General features: G+C 40.6%; 1 protein-coding gene across 7 annotated transcripts in view; it reads left to right on the top strand.

Moving 5' to 3' along the window:
* Positions 1-15,523, top strand: part of CDH2 (cadherin 2) — a 183,761-nt gene extending 168,238 nt beyond the window's left edge. For all 7 annotated transcript variants that reach the window (XM_053242570.1, XM_053242569.1, XM_053242572.1 and 4 more), the window contains 2 exons: positions 4,926-5,090; positions 14,084-15,523. In XM_053242570.1, coding sequence (XP_053098545.1) covers positions 4,926-5,090; positions 14,084-14,290 — 372 coding nt within the window. In that variant the 3' untranslated portion in view covers positions 14,291-15,523. The remainder of the gene's footprint in view (positions 1-4,925; positions 5,091-14,083) is intronic.
* Positions 15,524-16,010: the final 487 nt, after the last annotated feature.

Below are 16,010 nucleotides of genomic sequence, written 5' to 3'. Positions count from 1 at the left end.
AAAGAGACTAGTTCTCCCCTCTGTAAGAAGATGGGCAGGGGTATTGATTGCTTCCACTAGCTTTCTCCTGCCACCCTGCAAGTGCTCTTTGATCCTCCTTTTGTAGGCAGACATAATCATTAAATAACAGTTAAAGTTGGCTGTGGGACACTTCGAAGCACTAAATGGGGATAATAAGTTCACTCTACCTCATATCTTTCACTAGCATAATCAAGGCAAAAGTGCTTGTTTTCAAGGATGGTTCAGAGCCATGAAAGCCGCATAGGAAGATGGTCACTAGGAGGAATAATGTATTTTGCCTTTAAATTGAGCCTTCTGCCAGAATTTAGCATAATGCATGTGTTGAATGAAGAATCTGAAAATGAGTCACAGCAGTGGGAGGAAGCAGCCTTTTCCTACTCTTCCATAAAGCATCTGTAGCAAATAATAGATCTGTAGCAAGTAATGTGTAACAAATAATAGAGGCCAGTGGATCTTTAAATGTATGGTTGGACCATGACCTTATCAAACTCATGCGTAGGGTTCTTGGCTGAAAACAAATACTCAGCTTATCTTTCTAAAGTTTACCAGCCCTTGTTGTTGAAGTGTAGCACTGAATTCTATGTCCTCTCAAAAGCAATTAGATCCTTTAATATCTAAAGATCAGATTTTCTTTTAATATTAAGTGGATAATGAGCAGAATAGTTCTTTTAATAGTGTTATTTTAAAACATTAAAAATGAAGTTTGAGTCCTTGAAATATCAAGCACTGTGCTGCAAGTAACACATACAAAAAGACAAAATTACTACAAAAGCAAAGGTGTAAGTATTTGACTTAATAAACACTCTTTGTTAAAGTTTGCATGTTCGTCATAAAGAACAAACTAAAGTTTTTATTCTCAAGCCATATAGTCTGGGGTGGTGTTTTTAAAATGTAGAATATGTATCTTTAGATTTGTAATTTGTTGTTTTTGTTTTGTGAGCATTAATGAGAAATATTTTCAATAACCCAGTTTATCAGTGGAAGATTTTGCATTACACAAAATGAAAATGGAGTGATAAATACAACTAAATAAATTTACAGTGATTTAACTTCTTCCTGCCAAGAAGTTAAGTCAAGAAGGAATGATAGAGAAAATTTATTTTATCAGTATGAACTTTCACTGGTGCATTCTTCCAAAAATGTCAGGACTGTCCAAGCATGAAGCTTTAGTAAAGACACCACATATTATGGCATTAAAAAAACCAGAACACATAGCAATCAAACAAAACCTATATCTTTCCTGGCAGAATAAGGTTATGGCTTCAAAACTCCTAAAGTACTGTGTATTTTAACAGCTTAACGTGATCCCAAATCTTTCCTTTTGCTGTTAAAGCAGATCTGTTCCTTAAAATCCATTAAAGTTTCCTACTTTCCTGATCAGTTACATTACAATGTTGAAGCTTTTCAGGCAGATCGTATGCACGTTTCCTCCCAAGTAAGTGTTGATAGGTTTGTAACCTTAATGAAATTGGTTTTTAATCTTAATGGTATGTGGTACATGAATAGCATGTGGTAATAAATGTGGGCAAATAACAAACTAAATGGCAGCTGTAATGACATTTAAAGTAATGCACTGCAAATATTTGTATATTTTCATCCATTTTTGATCCGAAATATTACATATGCTCATTTTCTGAGATGAGTGTCAAGTTTGTAACATTTTTACCTAGTTTATTCTTTTCTCATTTTTGAAAAATTCTTCTTAATGCTAAAACACATCTGCTACCAAGAAATCCTGTGGCTACCAAGATATCATGGCTGCCTAAGAACTGTGATTTATGCATTTATTTTGCTGCTTATGTGAGCTTATCTTTGCGTGCCCCCCCCCATGGGTAAATCTAGCTGCCACATATGCCAACACTCCTTGATTAAAAGGAAACTTTTGTTAGGGGTCTCCATCATTCGAAGTTTATTTCACTAGTGATGATTACTAGTAATCATGGAAACATACCAGAACATAGGCAAGGATTAATTCAGTTCATCTACCTTGTTTCTTAAATATATCAAATAAATAAATAATAATAATACAGTAGTCTCTTTCAGGATTCCTAAATCTATCCAATCTGATTAATTCAACATTGTACTATCTTACTGGTATTTTTTGTGGGAAACATTGCAATACAGCTCTAATTTTTAATATCAAATTATACGACTCCTCTCTGAGGTGTTTTTTTAATCACCTAGCACTAAGGTGAAATAGGCAATTAACTTGATTTTCTTTTTATTGTTTAGTTTTTGTTTTGTATTAAGGTTAGTCGAGATTTTCTTGAACATGAACCAGCTAGCTTTTTCTTAATTCTTCTCAGATCAGTTTATATCCTGATCCTTTTCAATTGAGCCAGAATTTTGACAGGTTTTACATAAAGAACTTACCTTTTAATAATCAAAACAAAATACCTATTTCAGCAGTATCTACTGAAATATGGCCTTTCTTAGATTGTCCATAAATAAAGTTCATCCAGAGGAATGATTTTCAGTCTTTAGAAACATGCTCCATGAAAAGAATGCAACTTCTTCATAAAAAATATTTTGTTCAATTTTGTAGGTGCATTCACGTTCACTTTGAGCCATTAAAAACGTTTTCTGTGGAGAAAGGTGATACTAGTTCAGCTTTTGGACTGCTTTATTTATTATTTATTTATTCGGTTTTTATACCGCCCTTCTGAAATGGCTCAGGGCTTTGCACATAATGCTTTTCTTACATGGACTTTATTTCCATCTAGAAAAATGTGTGGTGTTCTATGTATACAGCATCATAACACTTTTTAAAAAAAATTCCATGTCTATAATTTCCATTTAATTTTTATCATGGCAAACCATACGATTAGACTGTTCTAATGCACACCCTAACCCAGGCTAGGAAAGCCCCGCCTGAGTTAGGCTGCTCATGAGAACTGCTGGGATCGGGCCCAATCCCGATGGGGCAGTGCCACCTAGCCCCACTTTTAAACCTGGCAATTAGCCATGGTTAAGGGTTCAAATGAGCCCTTAACCCAGGCTCTAGGATCGTGTGTTCAGCGGGGGTACATTCAGGCCCAGCAGACACAAAGGAGGAATGCATCCCCCTGGGGGAATCCCACAATGCATCATGCATGTGATATGGTGCATTGTGGGATATCCAGAGGCCAAGACGCATTGTCCTGGCTTCCAGAGTTCTGTGCTGTGCCACACAGTGTGGAATGTCACACAGCGCAATCCGCACTCCCAGAAACAAGCCATAGCTCATCTAGGGGGAAGGTGAGTTCAGCTATCCTTCCCCGCTGCCCCACCTACCCAGTTATGTGAATGACCTCTCTATATTAATTAACTTAGGATGACATATCTAATTTTAACAGTCTGCTATCCCTGTTAGTTAATATAATGGAAATTTTTTCTAATGAACTCTACATAGTCCCATTTTTAAAAAATTGCCCCAGCACTAGAGTGACCTATTCTGCAAAAAGGGAATATGCTGTATGAAATTAAATATAGTAATATATACCAGGTACATTTATGCACAGTAGTTGGGTCATTTCTTCCTTTTCACTTCTGAAAACTGAGTAGGATAGTCAATATCCCCTTTGTTTCCTAGATCTAATGGGGGAGGGAAGGAATACATTTACCTCATCATCCTATGTTTTATCTACATCCTTTCTTGAAGTATATCTGTCTCTGTGTGTGTGTATACTTTCTTGAAGTCTATATCTGTATATAGATAACACAAAAGTGATATTTTCCCTCATCTTTACTCCAGGTTAAAACATAGGAAAAATAAATGGTTTAAGTCTAGGACATTTTCAAAAGTTCCTGATATTTAATTATTTCTGTGACATAGTCTGATTCGTATACATTTTGCATTTTAAGTACCATATAGCTACCATATAAAAACCAATTTTATACCATATAATTACCATATACATACCATATTTATTTAAAATTGTAGTTAAACATCAGATGGGCACAATTGCTTGAAGATTTTTTGTAGTTACACTGTAGAGAAAGAGTACAGCTGGATTACACTCAGTTTAGTGTTTATAAAAAGCTGCCTTAACAGTTCCAAGCAAGAGCCCTTCCTCACTGGAAGCAGAGGCAGGAAAGACTCTGTGCACACAGCTATGCAAAATCAACTTTATTCCCAATGGCAGTAGCAGTGGTAAGTTGAGTGTGCATGGAGTCTCTCTCACCTTGGCTGCCAGTGAGGACGGGCTCTTGGTTAGGTCACCAGCTGCATCCATGCGTCCTTCTTCAAGTGGCAGTACACTACATGGTATAGCCAATATTTTCAGTGTAAATATGCAGAATAAATGCTTAAGGATCAGATTCAAGAGTAATCTCTGGAAAATGCTTCAATGAAAGCCAAATCTAGAAAGCTTTGACTGTTGGTGATACTGTCCCCATTGGTTTTCATATTCTAGTAGATGTGAAACTAGATTTTGTTGTCTTAAATTCAGTTTTTTGAAGGTATTATTTAATTTTGTAGAGTTTTATTCATGTTTATATCTCTGGATGATGGTGTTTGGTATTTTATTTGCATTGGGATACAAAGGAGTCAATACTGGCAAGTTTCTGCATATTGTAAATCAGTATTTCACGAGGCAAATTGTTTAGTTACAGATGAATGCTGCTCCTGAATCTTTCACGGTGAAAAATGAATGAGGGTACTACAAAGCAGTCAACTGGAATGACATTGTAAATGGAGACAGGAACACTATGGAAGCAATAAACATCCTATTTCATTCTTAATGGGATGCACGAATGATGAAAATCATTCAAGAAACATTCTGAATTTGTGTTAAAGTTATCAGCAAATGTATTATAACTTTGTATCATGTACTCTTTTATTGTTTAGGCATTGGACCCCCCACCCTCCCTTTTCTTTTATTAAATTTCCAAAGCATTTTGATTGATTGTGTGTTTCTTTATAGGACTATGACTTAAGCCAGCTCCAGCAACCTGACACTATAGAACCAGATGCCATCAAGCCTGTTGGAATAAGACGACTTGATGAAAGACCTATCCATGCAGAACCTCAGTATCCAGTCAGATCAGCAGCTCCTCATCCTGGAGACATTGGGGACTTCATTAATGAGGTAAAATGGGAGGAGAAGGACGATGAGAAGCAGGATAATTTGTTTTAGCTGCTATTAGGCACCATCTGTGCAGATAATGAACAGCTTTCACATCCAAAGAATAATAATTTTTAAAAGTTGCTTATACAATTAAAATTATCAGGGATGAGATATAAATATGGCTGTTTTTAAGCACAGGAAAATTTAATTAAATCATTCAAACAGAAAAGGAAAATGCATCAATTAACTTTTGTGCATTGGTATTAATTACTTCCATAATATGTTATCAGTCTTAACCACAGTATCTCCAAGAGGGATTATTCACTTGGTTCCACATAATAAACAGACGAAGTGATAGTTTAGCCTAAATTCATGTATTAATTCTGATTCATAGGAGAGGGAGTTAATTTTGATTTTCCTCACACATCGCCCTTTGAATCCCAAGAATTGTGGAAAGTGAATACCTCTGTAAAGAGCAAAAGACCATCAAATAAGATTAGTGAAAAGGCACAAAATTAATGTTATAATAAATGCTTTAAATACTTGTCTTGCTGTATTTGTGCCTGTAAGTGCTTTTGTGCATTAAAATATGCCCAATATATGGGCATGTGTTAAGGTTCACAAGCAACACCATGCCAGATTATCAGGTTTCTTGTGCTTTTTTTATAACTTCCACCATTGATCAGGTTTTATTTATTGTGTGTGTGTGTGTGTGTGTGTGTGTGTGTGTGTGTGTGTGTGTGTAAATACTTTAATGGGATTTAAGGAGCTGGGCTTTGATCTCTTCTTTGTCCATACCACTTTGGAAACCATAATAATATTGAACAGAATAAAAAATGTGAATATAAACTAAACATGAAAGTGAGAAGAGCAGTAGCTTGTGCGCTGCTTTTCTCATTCATGTAATACACAGATATGCAACATATATTGAACAAAGAACTTTTAAGCAAGTGAAAGCAAATTCCGTGTGCAAAACAACACAAAGGTGAAATTAAAATTGGTCTTAAGCATATTCTGTGTTCTGCCGCAAACAAAGGGCAGGTTAGAAAGCGTCTACCAACCGAAATGACCAGTGGAATGTTGTTTGTGCCACTTTTGACACAAATCCAATTCCTAGTAACTTTGTACATGTGTTGGTATTCCCCTCTCCTTTACTGTACCATGGCTGTGTGAAGTATGTACCTACACAGCTGGAGTCTCTCTGCTTGAGAGAGCAGAGGTAGACCTTCCCTGGATCATTTCAGTTGTATAGGTTACTCATGTTCAGGGAGGTTCACAGGAACTAGGCTTCTCATGGGGGCAGAACAGGAGTAGACTTTTATGGGGACAGGACATTTTATCACTGGACTGTTTACGTTGCAGTTATTACCAGGGGTGTAGACTCACCATGTCAAATCCCAGAGTTTTTGAGGAGACTGAAATGGGATTGGCTTATCTGCTCCTGGTTCATCCAGCTTCCACTTCCACCAAACTACCTTAGCTCTCCTTGCCATGCCTTTTCCACCAGTGGGCAGCATACAGGCTAGTCAGTCATGACTACATATCCTTGAAATCAGTGCGTCATGACTAATTTAAGTTCCATCAGTATCCATGGGACTTAGTCATAACTTACTTATAAGGGTTTGTGACGTTGAGGTGTTGCCCAGTGTGTTTAAATAAAATATGGGGGCAGGATTAGTACCTGCCAAAGACCTGCACCTATTGTCCAAAAGGCAGAACCACCCAGCCCACCAGTTCTCCACAGATCAAATTAGACGGCAGGCAAAGAGCAAGTACGCTGCAGACAGATGCTTTCAGAGCAAATAGACTGAGACATAGCTTCTTATTCCTTTCACTACGGAAACCACTTGAGAATGGATTTTTTGTTGTTGAAAAGTGGTACATTATTATTATGCAGCATACTATGGGTGATTCTGCACTACCGATGCTGTTGTGGGCATCTAAATAACACCGGTGCTGTTGTGCAAGAGTGCTCTTGCATTAATACATAACTTGTATTAATATAATTAATACGTACTTGTGCCAAGTACACTTTCATGACACTATGGCCATTATTTTCAGTGGCTGTAGAGTTGTGCAAGTAGAATTGCATAATTTTGCATAATGGTGCAAGAGTGCGTTTGCACAACAGTGCCACCATTGTTTTAGATACCAAGCAGTCTGGGTGGTGTGGAACTTTCTGTGGTATACTTCACAATATGTTGTTGATTATTATTAGTGGCGGGCATCCAGACTATTGCATCTCCCCTTCTCTCTGAAGCCTACTGTGTCCTCCTGAAAATATAACCCTGACCCTATTTGCCACTCCCCATAGTGCCAGCACAATGTTAGTCTCTGGATGTCAGCCATTATTATTATTTTATTAGATTCAAGGCAATGTGGCTGAATTTTAATAAGGGATAGGGTTTGAACACATGTTCTTTATCTGCTGAACTGCATATGAGAAATTCAGTCTGTCTAGCACCAGCTAACAGTATCAAGTCAAATTACATCAGTTCGATTGTTCTTCATGTCCAGAATACAGTTTTTTGCAGTTGAGCATCATACATAAACACCTCTATGCTGTGTGTTAACAGTTGTGTTGGTTATAACAAAGTAAAAGAGCTTACTTTTCCTTTTCAAAAGTTATCATATATTTCATCAATCAAATTTGATTTTAAAAAATCAAGCAGTTCTTTACTGCTTCCCAGTGATATATTTGGGTACCACATTAAGCTGTTTAGGATACGAAATGCATCAATATTTAGCTTTGCTATAGGTGCAAATGTTGAGGCAACTTTAGCTGTGACGTTCTGACTCTGTAAAACTGTGTTCAGGGCTGCTTCTCCAGCAAACAGTTTGCACATTAAGTGCAGCCTCTGGAACATTGAATTTTTCATTGCCGTTTTATCCTATAAAACTCAAGAGCACCAGCAGTTTTATATTATCCACTGTCAGCAGTGGATGCTGAACTAAGAGAATCTAACTCTCAGCTTGATAAAACTAAAGAAGATTGCTCTGTCCATTCTTGATGCAGATGGTTGACACACAACAGCCCTTCTGCTGCCTTAGAAAAGATACATTTGCTTGCTCAAGCCCATTAAAACTATCATCCCAAAGGCAGGTACCCAAGCTAGCCTCACTTTATAGTTAAGAACACAGGAGAAAAATGACAGCTTGCACTCCAGACCAGCACTGCAGTGAACATCTGCAAGGTTATGATAATGCTTGCTAGAATTCTTAGCAGGCAGCATTTTAGCAGAAAGAATGAATTCTTGCGGGGGAAAGTAACTTTAAAGGCCTTTTGTCTTCATCATGCCAAACTAGATGCATTTGTGGTTTGGTTACAAAAACATATGTGTCCACAGGTTTTTGTTTTATTTGTTGGTTGACGTTAGCCAGATGAACACCACCACCCCCACCACCCATTACTCAGTGCATGTCTTACAGACTGAATTCTCACTTGTTCGGCCTTATTTTTGCTGTCTGGGATATTCAGAAGAGAAAGATACTTTTTTTAGAAAATGCTACCATTTAATTGTACAATGAGGATTTTCATGCTCACCCGTAATAACTGGCTCTGGGTTAAACAACTTTATCCAATGAATTAGAACCAGGGAGTATTTTGAATTGATGCCATTCAATACATTATACAAATGTAGCATTGCCATAGTATAGGTTTGCCATGACAAATACATTGATTTGTACTCATGCAAAGCAGATGACTCATCCTACCAGTGCAGATGGAGATTCTCCCCCCCCCCAATTGCATTTTTCTTTGCATAGATACAAATTGTTGAGGGGTGCAGGGCAGATGACTGCAGCTCTTCCTGCTCTTTAGTCACCTCTAGTTCTGCTACTCACACAGGCTTCCATCCCCATTTGATTATCTTCACATATCTGGCATCGGTGAGGAATCCACTTGATAACACCAGCCCCTCTGAATTTTACTTCTGTGTATACCATTGGGTGTTTCATTTCATTGCCTGGGTGTATGGGCTGTGTTGTTGGATCGACTATTTTATGTATTAAGTGAACGTGAGAGCTTCACATGAATAGAACGATCTCTAAATTTGGGCTCTTTGAATCAGCTTAATTTGAGAAAGGGGAACTTTGCACTCATATTTCTATGTACTTTATTACAGCAAATATGCTGTAAGCCTACATATTTGTGGCTGTGTTCACATAAACAAAAACAGCATATTTGCATACTTTGGTAAGGGAGCTTTCCTTGTAACTAGGCTAAATGCTTTGCCCTCAGCAGTGACAGAAAGTCAGTTTAGAGCAGGGGTGCATCACTTAAATGCCCTAGTGGGCCGGAACTAATCATAACTTGGTATGCGGGGGGCCAAATATTCAGCACATTATTACATTAAGTTTAATTGTTAAAAAATAGTAATGGAATCAATTATTAGTTATTTGTGGAACTTCTCCCCTCAGAGTACTCACAATTTTAAACAAGGGTAGTGGCCATAAAATATATCCTGCCCCTGCTCAGTCAGTGGGGCACCTAGAGTACATGTCATCCCCAAACAAATGCCAAGTCCTTTCCTCTCCCTTAATCACTGTTGCTTTCAGGTTGCAGTCCTAGGCATGCTTACTAAGAACTACCATATTTTCTGGTAGAAATGCTGCATCGGTGTAAACACTGTGCTGAGAGGGAAAGGCTGATTTTTTTCAGAAACCCATCAGAAATGCCACATTGCCATAAACGCTGCAGATAAACCAATTAAATACGGCCAGGGGTGGGGGAACACTTTTGCTTCGCGGCCTTCTTGGCCATGTGTAGCTTCTCATCGGTCGGAGGGTCCTGCTGTGCTGCCACTGCACCTCCTGCTCGGGGAAGACCGGGCCAGCTCATTTGCTGATGCCACCTCCTCCTTCCTTCCCCCTCCTCTCCCCAGCTTGCCCCTCTTCTACTCCTCCTCCACAGCCTGTGGCGCGCCACCATAAAATGGACTCTTAAGAACATAAGCACAGCCCTGCCGGATCAGGCCCAAAGCCCATCTAGTCCAACATCGTGTTCCGCACAGTGGCCTACTGGATGCCACTGGAAGCCTACAGCAGGAGTTGAGGGCATGCCCTCTCTCCTGCTGTTACTCCCCTGCAACTGGTACTCAGAGGCATCCTGCCTTTGAGGCTGAAGGTGGCCCAAGCCCTCCGACTCTTCAACTGCTCCCCTGCCTCCATTGCCTGTGGCACCACCTTAAAATGGACTGCTGAGTCCACCTTAAAATGGACTGTAGCACCCAGCCTTGCTGAAGTGGCGTCCTTATGCCCCATGGTCTGCCTCAGTGGCCACCACCTCCTCTTCCTCGGTGGCCTCCTTTGCTTCTGTTTGCACATAAACACCACATCGGTGTTTGGCACCAACGCTGCAGGTACCAAAAAATAACTTTCAAAAATGTATGTGCCGTAGCGTTTCTACCAGAAAATACAGTAAGTCACACTGGGTGGACTGTGGGATATATTTCAAAGTAAACATGCATAAGGATTACACAATAAGGCAATTTCTGGAGAAGATGGCCCTCCTTGGAAAAGTGGGAACTGACCAAAAGGGTGTGCCTCTGCCTTTCTAGGGTACTGTTGTTGCAGGATATTCCTACCTCTGGGCCAATCAAAAAGTCCCCTCAGGCCGGATCAGGTCCCGGTCCTTATGTTATGCAGGCCCGATTTAAAGGTTTCACTTGATATTTGAAAAGGCTGCCCATGTGGAAGTGGTGCTATAGAAACATTAGCTCACATCCTTGTATATTGTAATATTTCTAAGGCTATTACAGCTCCTTTTATTTTTCTTGCACTTTGAAATTCTGATGATTTTTACATTCAGGCAGACTAACCCCACAGCTACTGAAAATAAAACATCAGTCATTCATGACTTGATTGTGGATGAGGGGGTGGATTTGCAGTGTATTACGGAGACCTGGGTTTATGATTTGGGTGGGCCTTGTCTCACCCAGCTTTGTCCCCCGGGTTACTCAGTGCAGCACTGTTCCAGGTCACTGGGGCAGGGAAGGGGCGTTGCTTGGTCCATAGGACTTCTGTCTCTCTTACCAGGCGACCAATCTGCTCTGTGACCAAGTTTGAGGGGTTGTTTCTAGTATTGGGTCAGAGGGACAGAATAGGGATGCTGCTGGTGTACCGTTCACCCCTTTGTCCAGCAGCCTTCTTGGCTGAACTGGCCAAGGTAGTCTCAGATGTGGTGTTGGAGGGCCCTGCCACAGTGGTGCTGGGGGATTTCAACATTCATGCCGAGACTACCTTCAGTGGGCCAGCAGAGGTCTTCAGGCCAACTATGGGGCTGTCCTAATTGGCCTAACTCATACAGCGGGACTTACCCTTAACTTGGTCTACGCTACAGAGCAGGTTACAGTGTTCTCTGTAATCGTTTTCAACTGTTTGCAAAATGAGTTTTGTTCTGGGTGGCAGTATCGAGGCAGCGTGTGCGCACATGCATTCATAGTGGGACCTTCCTGATTAAACCTGAGTGGGATATAAAATTAAGTGAGCGGATAATAAAAAATGTGTGAGTGCGAGCACATGTGCATGCCTTAGAGGGAACAGTGGCGGGTTGGTAGGAATCCATTGATAGGCGAGTTGGTAGTGAACCTGTTGTCTTTGGACGGATCATTCACTGATAAGATTTGGACTCGCAGCGGTAGTTCCCTTCCATAGGGATGAGAGACCCATTGAGATGGTCTGCCCACGGAGACTTATGGAATCCGAGCGATTTCTGAATGTTCTGGGGGAATTACCAGTTGGCATGGATGGTGGTCCTGCTGAGGCCCTGGTCTCTCTATGGATGACTAGGGCCATTGACACTCCCAAGTGTCGTCGATGTTCTTATGGGACCCGTATAGCATGCTGGTATGCTACAGAGCTCCAGGTAATGTAACAGGAGGGCTGACGGCTAGAGAGCAGGTGATGCATTTCCTGGTGATGCAAGTCTGATCGAGCACGGGTTAGAACACATTATCATACCTATCGTGTGGTGGTGATGATGGCGAAAAAGAACTAATTCTCTGCCACTATTGGATCCTTGAGTAACCGTCCAGCAGAGTTTTTCCAAGTGGTGAATGGCCTAGTGACATCAGGCCAGAGAAAGGATGGTATTGTGCCCTCGGAGGCCTGCTGTGATAAATTTGCAAGGTGCTTTGAGGATAAAATCATTCAGATCTACATGGGATTTGAGTCCATGTCTCAGGATGGTCTGTTGGAGGTATCCAGAGAACCGTCTGGTTCAATTACTATGGATCAGTCTCAATTGTTGCAGTCTGAGGATGTGGACAGGCTGCTTGTAGGGGTCCAGCCAACCACGTATCTCCAGGATCCTTGCCCTTCATGGCGGATAAGAGCTAGTCAAATGGCTGTAGCCAGATGGGTCGTGGGAGTGGTTAATGGCTCGTTGTGGGAGGGGGCTGTTCCACTGGCTCTTCAAAACGCAGTGGTGCAGCCCCTCCTTAAGAGATCATCCCTAGACCCAGAAGTATTGAATAACTTATCGCCCAGTTGCTAATATACCTTTCCTTGAAAGGTACTAGAGAAGGTGGTGGCAACTCCGCTTCAGGCATGCTTGGAGGAGGCTGATTATTTGGATCCATTTTAGGCCTGGTCATGGCACCGAAACAGCCTTGGTCGCCCTGGTTGATGACATTTATTGGGAGAGGGACAGGCTGTGCTACCCTGCTGGTTTTCCTCGATTTCTCAGTAGCTTTTGATACCATTGACCATGGTATCCTTTTGGAAAGGCTTTGGGAGCTGGGGGTTGAAGGCACTGCATTGCATTGGTTTCGCTGCTATCTCCAGGGTCGATATCAAAGAGTTGTCATGGGGCGATTTTGTTCAGCTCCCTGGGAGCTGACCTGTGGGATTCCTCAGGGGTCGATCTTATCCCCTATGCTTTTTAACATCTATCTGAAGCCACTGGGAGAGGTCATCAGGAGGTCTGGAGTGAGGTGCTACCAGTATGTTGATGACGCCCAGCTCTATCTCTCTATTCCATCTCAATCAAGAGAGGCGGTTGAGGTGCTTGACTATTTCCACAGTGTTCACTGGCCACAGTGATCCATCCTCTGGTAACCTCCAGACTGGACTATTGTAATGCACTCTCTGTGAGGCTGCTCCTGAAGATGCTGCAACTAGTACAGAATGCAGCAGCAAGACTGCTCATGGGCACTTCTGACTGGATGCACATCATGCTGGTCTTAAAGGAACTGCACTGGTTGACAGTTTGCCACCGAGCCCGATTCAAGGTTTTAAAACCTGGCCCCCAAATACTTGAATGAGTGCCTTCTCCCATATAGACTTGCCCATCAGTTAAGATCTGTAGGAGAGGCCCTTTTGGTAGTGCCACCATTGCCAAGGGTAGGGGCATGTGAGAGGGCTTTCTCTGTAGTGGCCCCTAGATTGTGGAATGACCTCCCCTCTGAGGTGCGCCAAGCTCCGACATTGTTGACATTCAGGAGAATGGTGAAGACGCACCTCTTTACCCTGGCCTTCAACTAATAATGTAGTGGTTCTTCCGCTCTCAGGCACTGTATTTTTTTACTGTATTTTTGATTTTATGATGTATTTTAATTATGCTTTATATTGGGTTTTATTGTAACATGCTCTGAGACCTTTGGGTATAGGGCGAGCTGGAAATGTAAATAAATAAATAAAATGCAGCCACATTCTTGGCTGGAGCTATCAGAACAAGGTCTGAGATATTAAGAGAGGCTGAATTGTGTTAGGTTTAATATTAACTTTTTAAAAACTTCTGTGAAATTTTTGCAATGTAGACTATGTTGTATAATTCGATCAGGTTTATATCTTTTAACTTGTAACTTTGGTTTGATGTGTAAGTGCTGTTACGGTCCGTGGACTGAAGTAAATGATTGTATTTTAATTGTAACTTTGGTAGGCGTTGGTTTTTTGCTTCTGTATATACTCCTGTAACTGTTTCCCAACTACAGTTGAAGTGGTAGAACAAGCTAGGCGTTCTTTTTCTTACTTCCCTTTTCATTCTTTTCTCTGTCCCTTCTCTCTTCTTACAGGGACTTAAAGCGGCAGACAATGACCCCACAGCCCCTCCTTATGACTCCCTCCTAGTCTTTGACTATGAGGGGAGTGGTTCCACCGCTGGGTCGTTGAGCTCCCTCAACTCCTCAAGTAGCGGTGGCGAGCAAGACTATGACTACCTAAACGACTGGGGCCCACGTTTCAAGAAACTTGCTGACATGTACGGCGGAGGCGACGACTGAATGCCAAGGTGGTCTATGTTGCTTTTGGACAAGTACAAACCTTTCCACTGGTATTCCCAACAAGCGTACAGAAGCTAGGCTTTAACTTTGTAGTCTACTAGCACAAGTGCTTGCTGAAGGCTTTGGCATAGGCTGCAAACCAATTTGGGCTCACTGGGAATATCAGTCATCCAATGCTGTTTGGAAAAGGAAACAAACAATGAGCTCAGTTACACTTGAATTTTACAGTACAGAAGCACTGGGATTTTATGTGCCTTTTTGTACCTTTTTCAGATTGGAATTAGTTTTATGTTTAAGGCTTTAAATGGTACTGATTTATGAAGCGAGATAAACCACATTGGGGTGGGGAGAAAGTTCAATCACCAATATGCTTCAACATGCTTTTGTTACATTGCATTACTTTTATTAAAAATACGGAAATTGGAAGAAGAAGAAGAAGAAGAAACCTCATGGGGGTAATTTTGTTATTGGGGGTGGGGGAAGAAGGCCATGAAAAGAAACAAAAATGTACAATACTTCTAGTTTTAGATGTTAGGGTTTTTCACTAAAATTCTAAAACTTATGCAGCTGGTTGCAAATAAAGGGAGTTTTCATATCACCAGTTTGTAGCAGAACTGATTTTCTTTTCTTATGATAGAATGTTAGACACATTTTGGTCTTAATCCATATACACATTTTTTTTAAACAAACAAACATTTTAAAGTACTTTTTTTCCCACTTCACTGTAAAAAAAATGGTATGTGTACATAATGTTTTATTGGCATAGTCTATGGAGAAGTGCAGAGACTTCCAAACATGTGTATGTATTATTTGGACTATGGATTCAGGTTTTTGCATGTTTATATCTTTCTTTATGGATAAAGTATTTACAAACAGGTTGCAAACAAGTGACATTGATTCAGTTGTTGAACTGTAGTTAGAGTACTCAAGGTTTGGGTTTTTTTAATTAATTTTTTGTTTTGTTTTTATTTGTTTGGGGAGGGAGAAAAGTTCTTAGCACAAATGTTTTACATAATTTGTACCAAAAACAAACAAGAAAAAATGAAGAGAGTTTTAAAAAAACAAAAACTCAAGGGGTGGCCTGATACTGATGACTCAAGTAATTACACAGTGTGTTAAAAAGAGCTTTTAAACAGAGAGACATCTGACAACAGCTTTGCCTCTGTATTATGTACCAGAATATAAATGATACACCCCTGACCCCAATGTTCTGAATAAAATGCTAATTTTGGATCTTGTGACTGGATTGAACTTCTTTCCACTTGAGCAGCCTGAACTTTTTTTTAGAAAAAAAAGCACTAAAAGGAAGATGTTAACATTTCATTCAGAAGAATAGCAAAAAATACTTAATACATTCTTGCTCTTGCACCCTCTGATCCAGCAAATACTTTGTTGGTGTGAGGACTAAAGTTGAATAAACACAGAAGTCTCATACCCACAACTGTTGCCCTGTTCATCTTGTGAAGAGAACATCTCTACGCATAATCCTTGGCAAGCACAGAGATGTCCCTATCATTGAAGTGAGTGGGGAAGCAAGCAAACACACAGGGGGACATCACGTGCACGTTTCAGAGCGGCTGGGGCCCTGAGCCATGGTTAAAGTTACAGGAAAATAAGGTCACATCTCTTGTGTAAAACTCCTTGGATTGATTGGGAGCTGTACAAATGCACAGATGGATTGTGTAAGAGGATCTAAGGTTCCGGCATACAGCCTGCCTAA

This window comes from Hemicordylus capensis, chromosome 4, assembly GCF_027244095.1.
Source record: "Hemicordylus capensis ecotype Gifberg chromosome 4, rHemCap1.1.pri, whole genome shotgun sequence".
Classification (NCBI taxonomy): domain Eukaryota; kingdom Metazoa; phylum Chordata; class Lepidosauria; order Squamata; family Cordylidae; genus Hemicordylus; species Hemicordylus capensis.
This window is presented reverse-complemented; position numbering and strand designations above follow the sequence as displayed.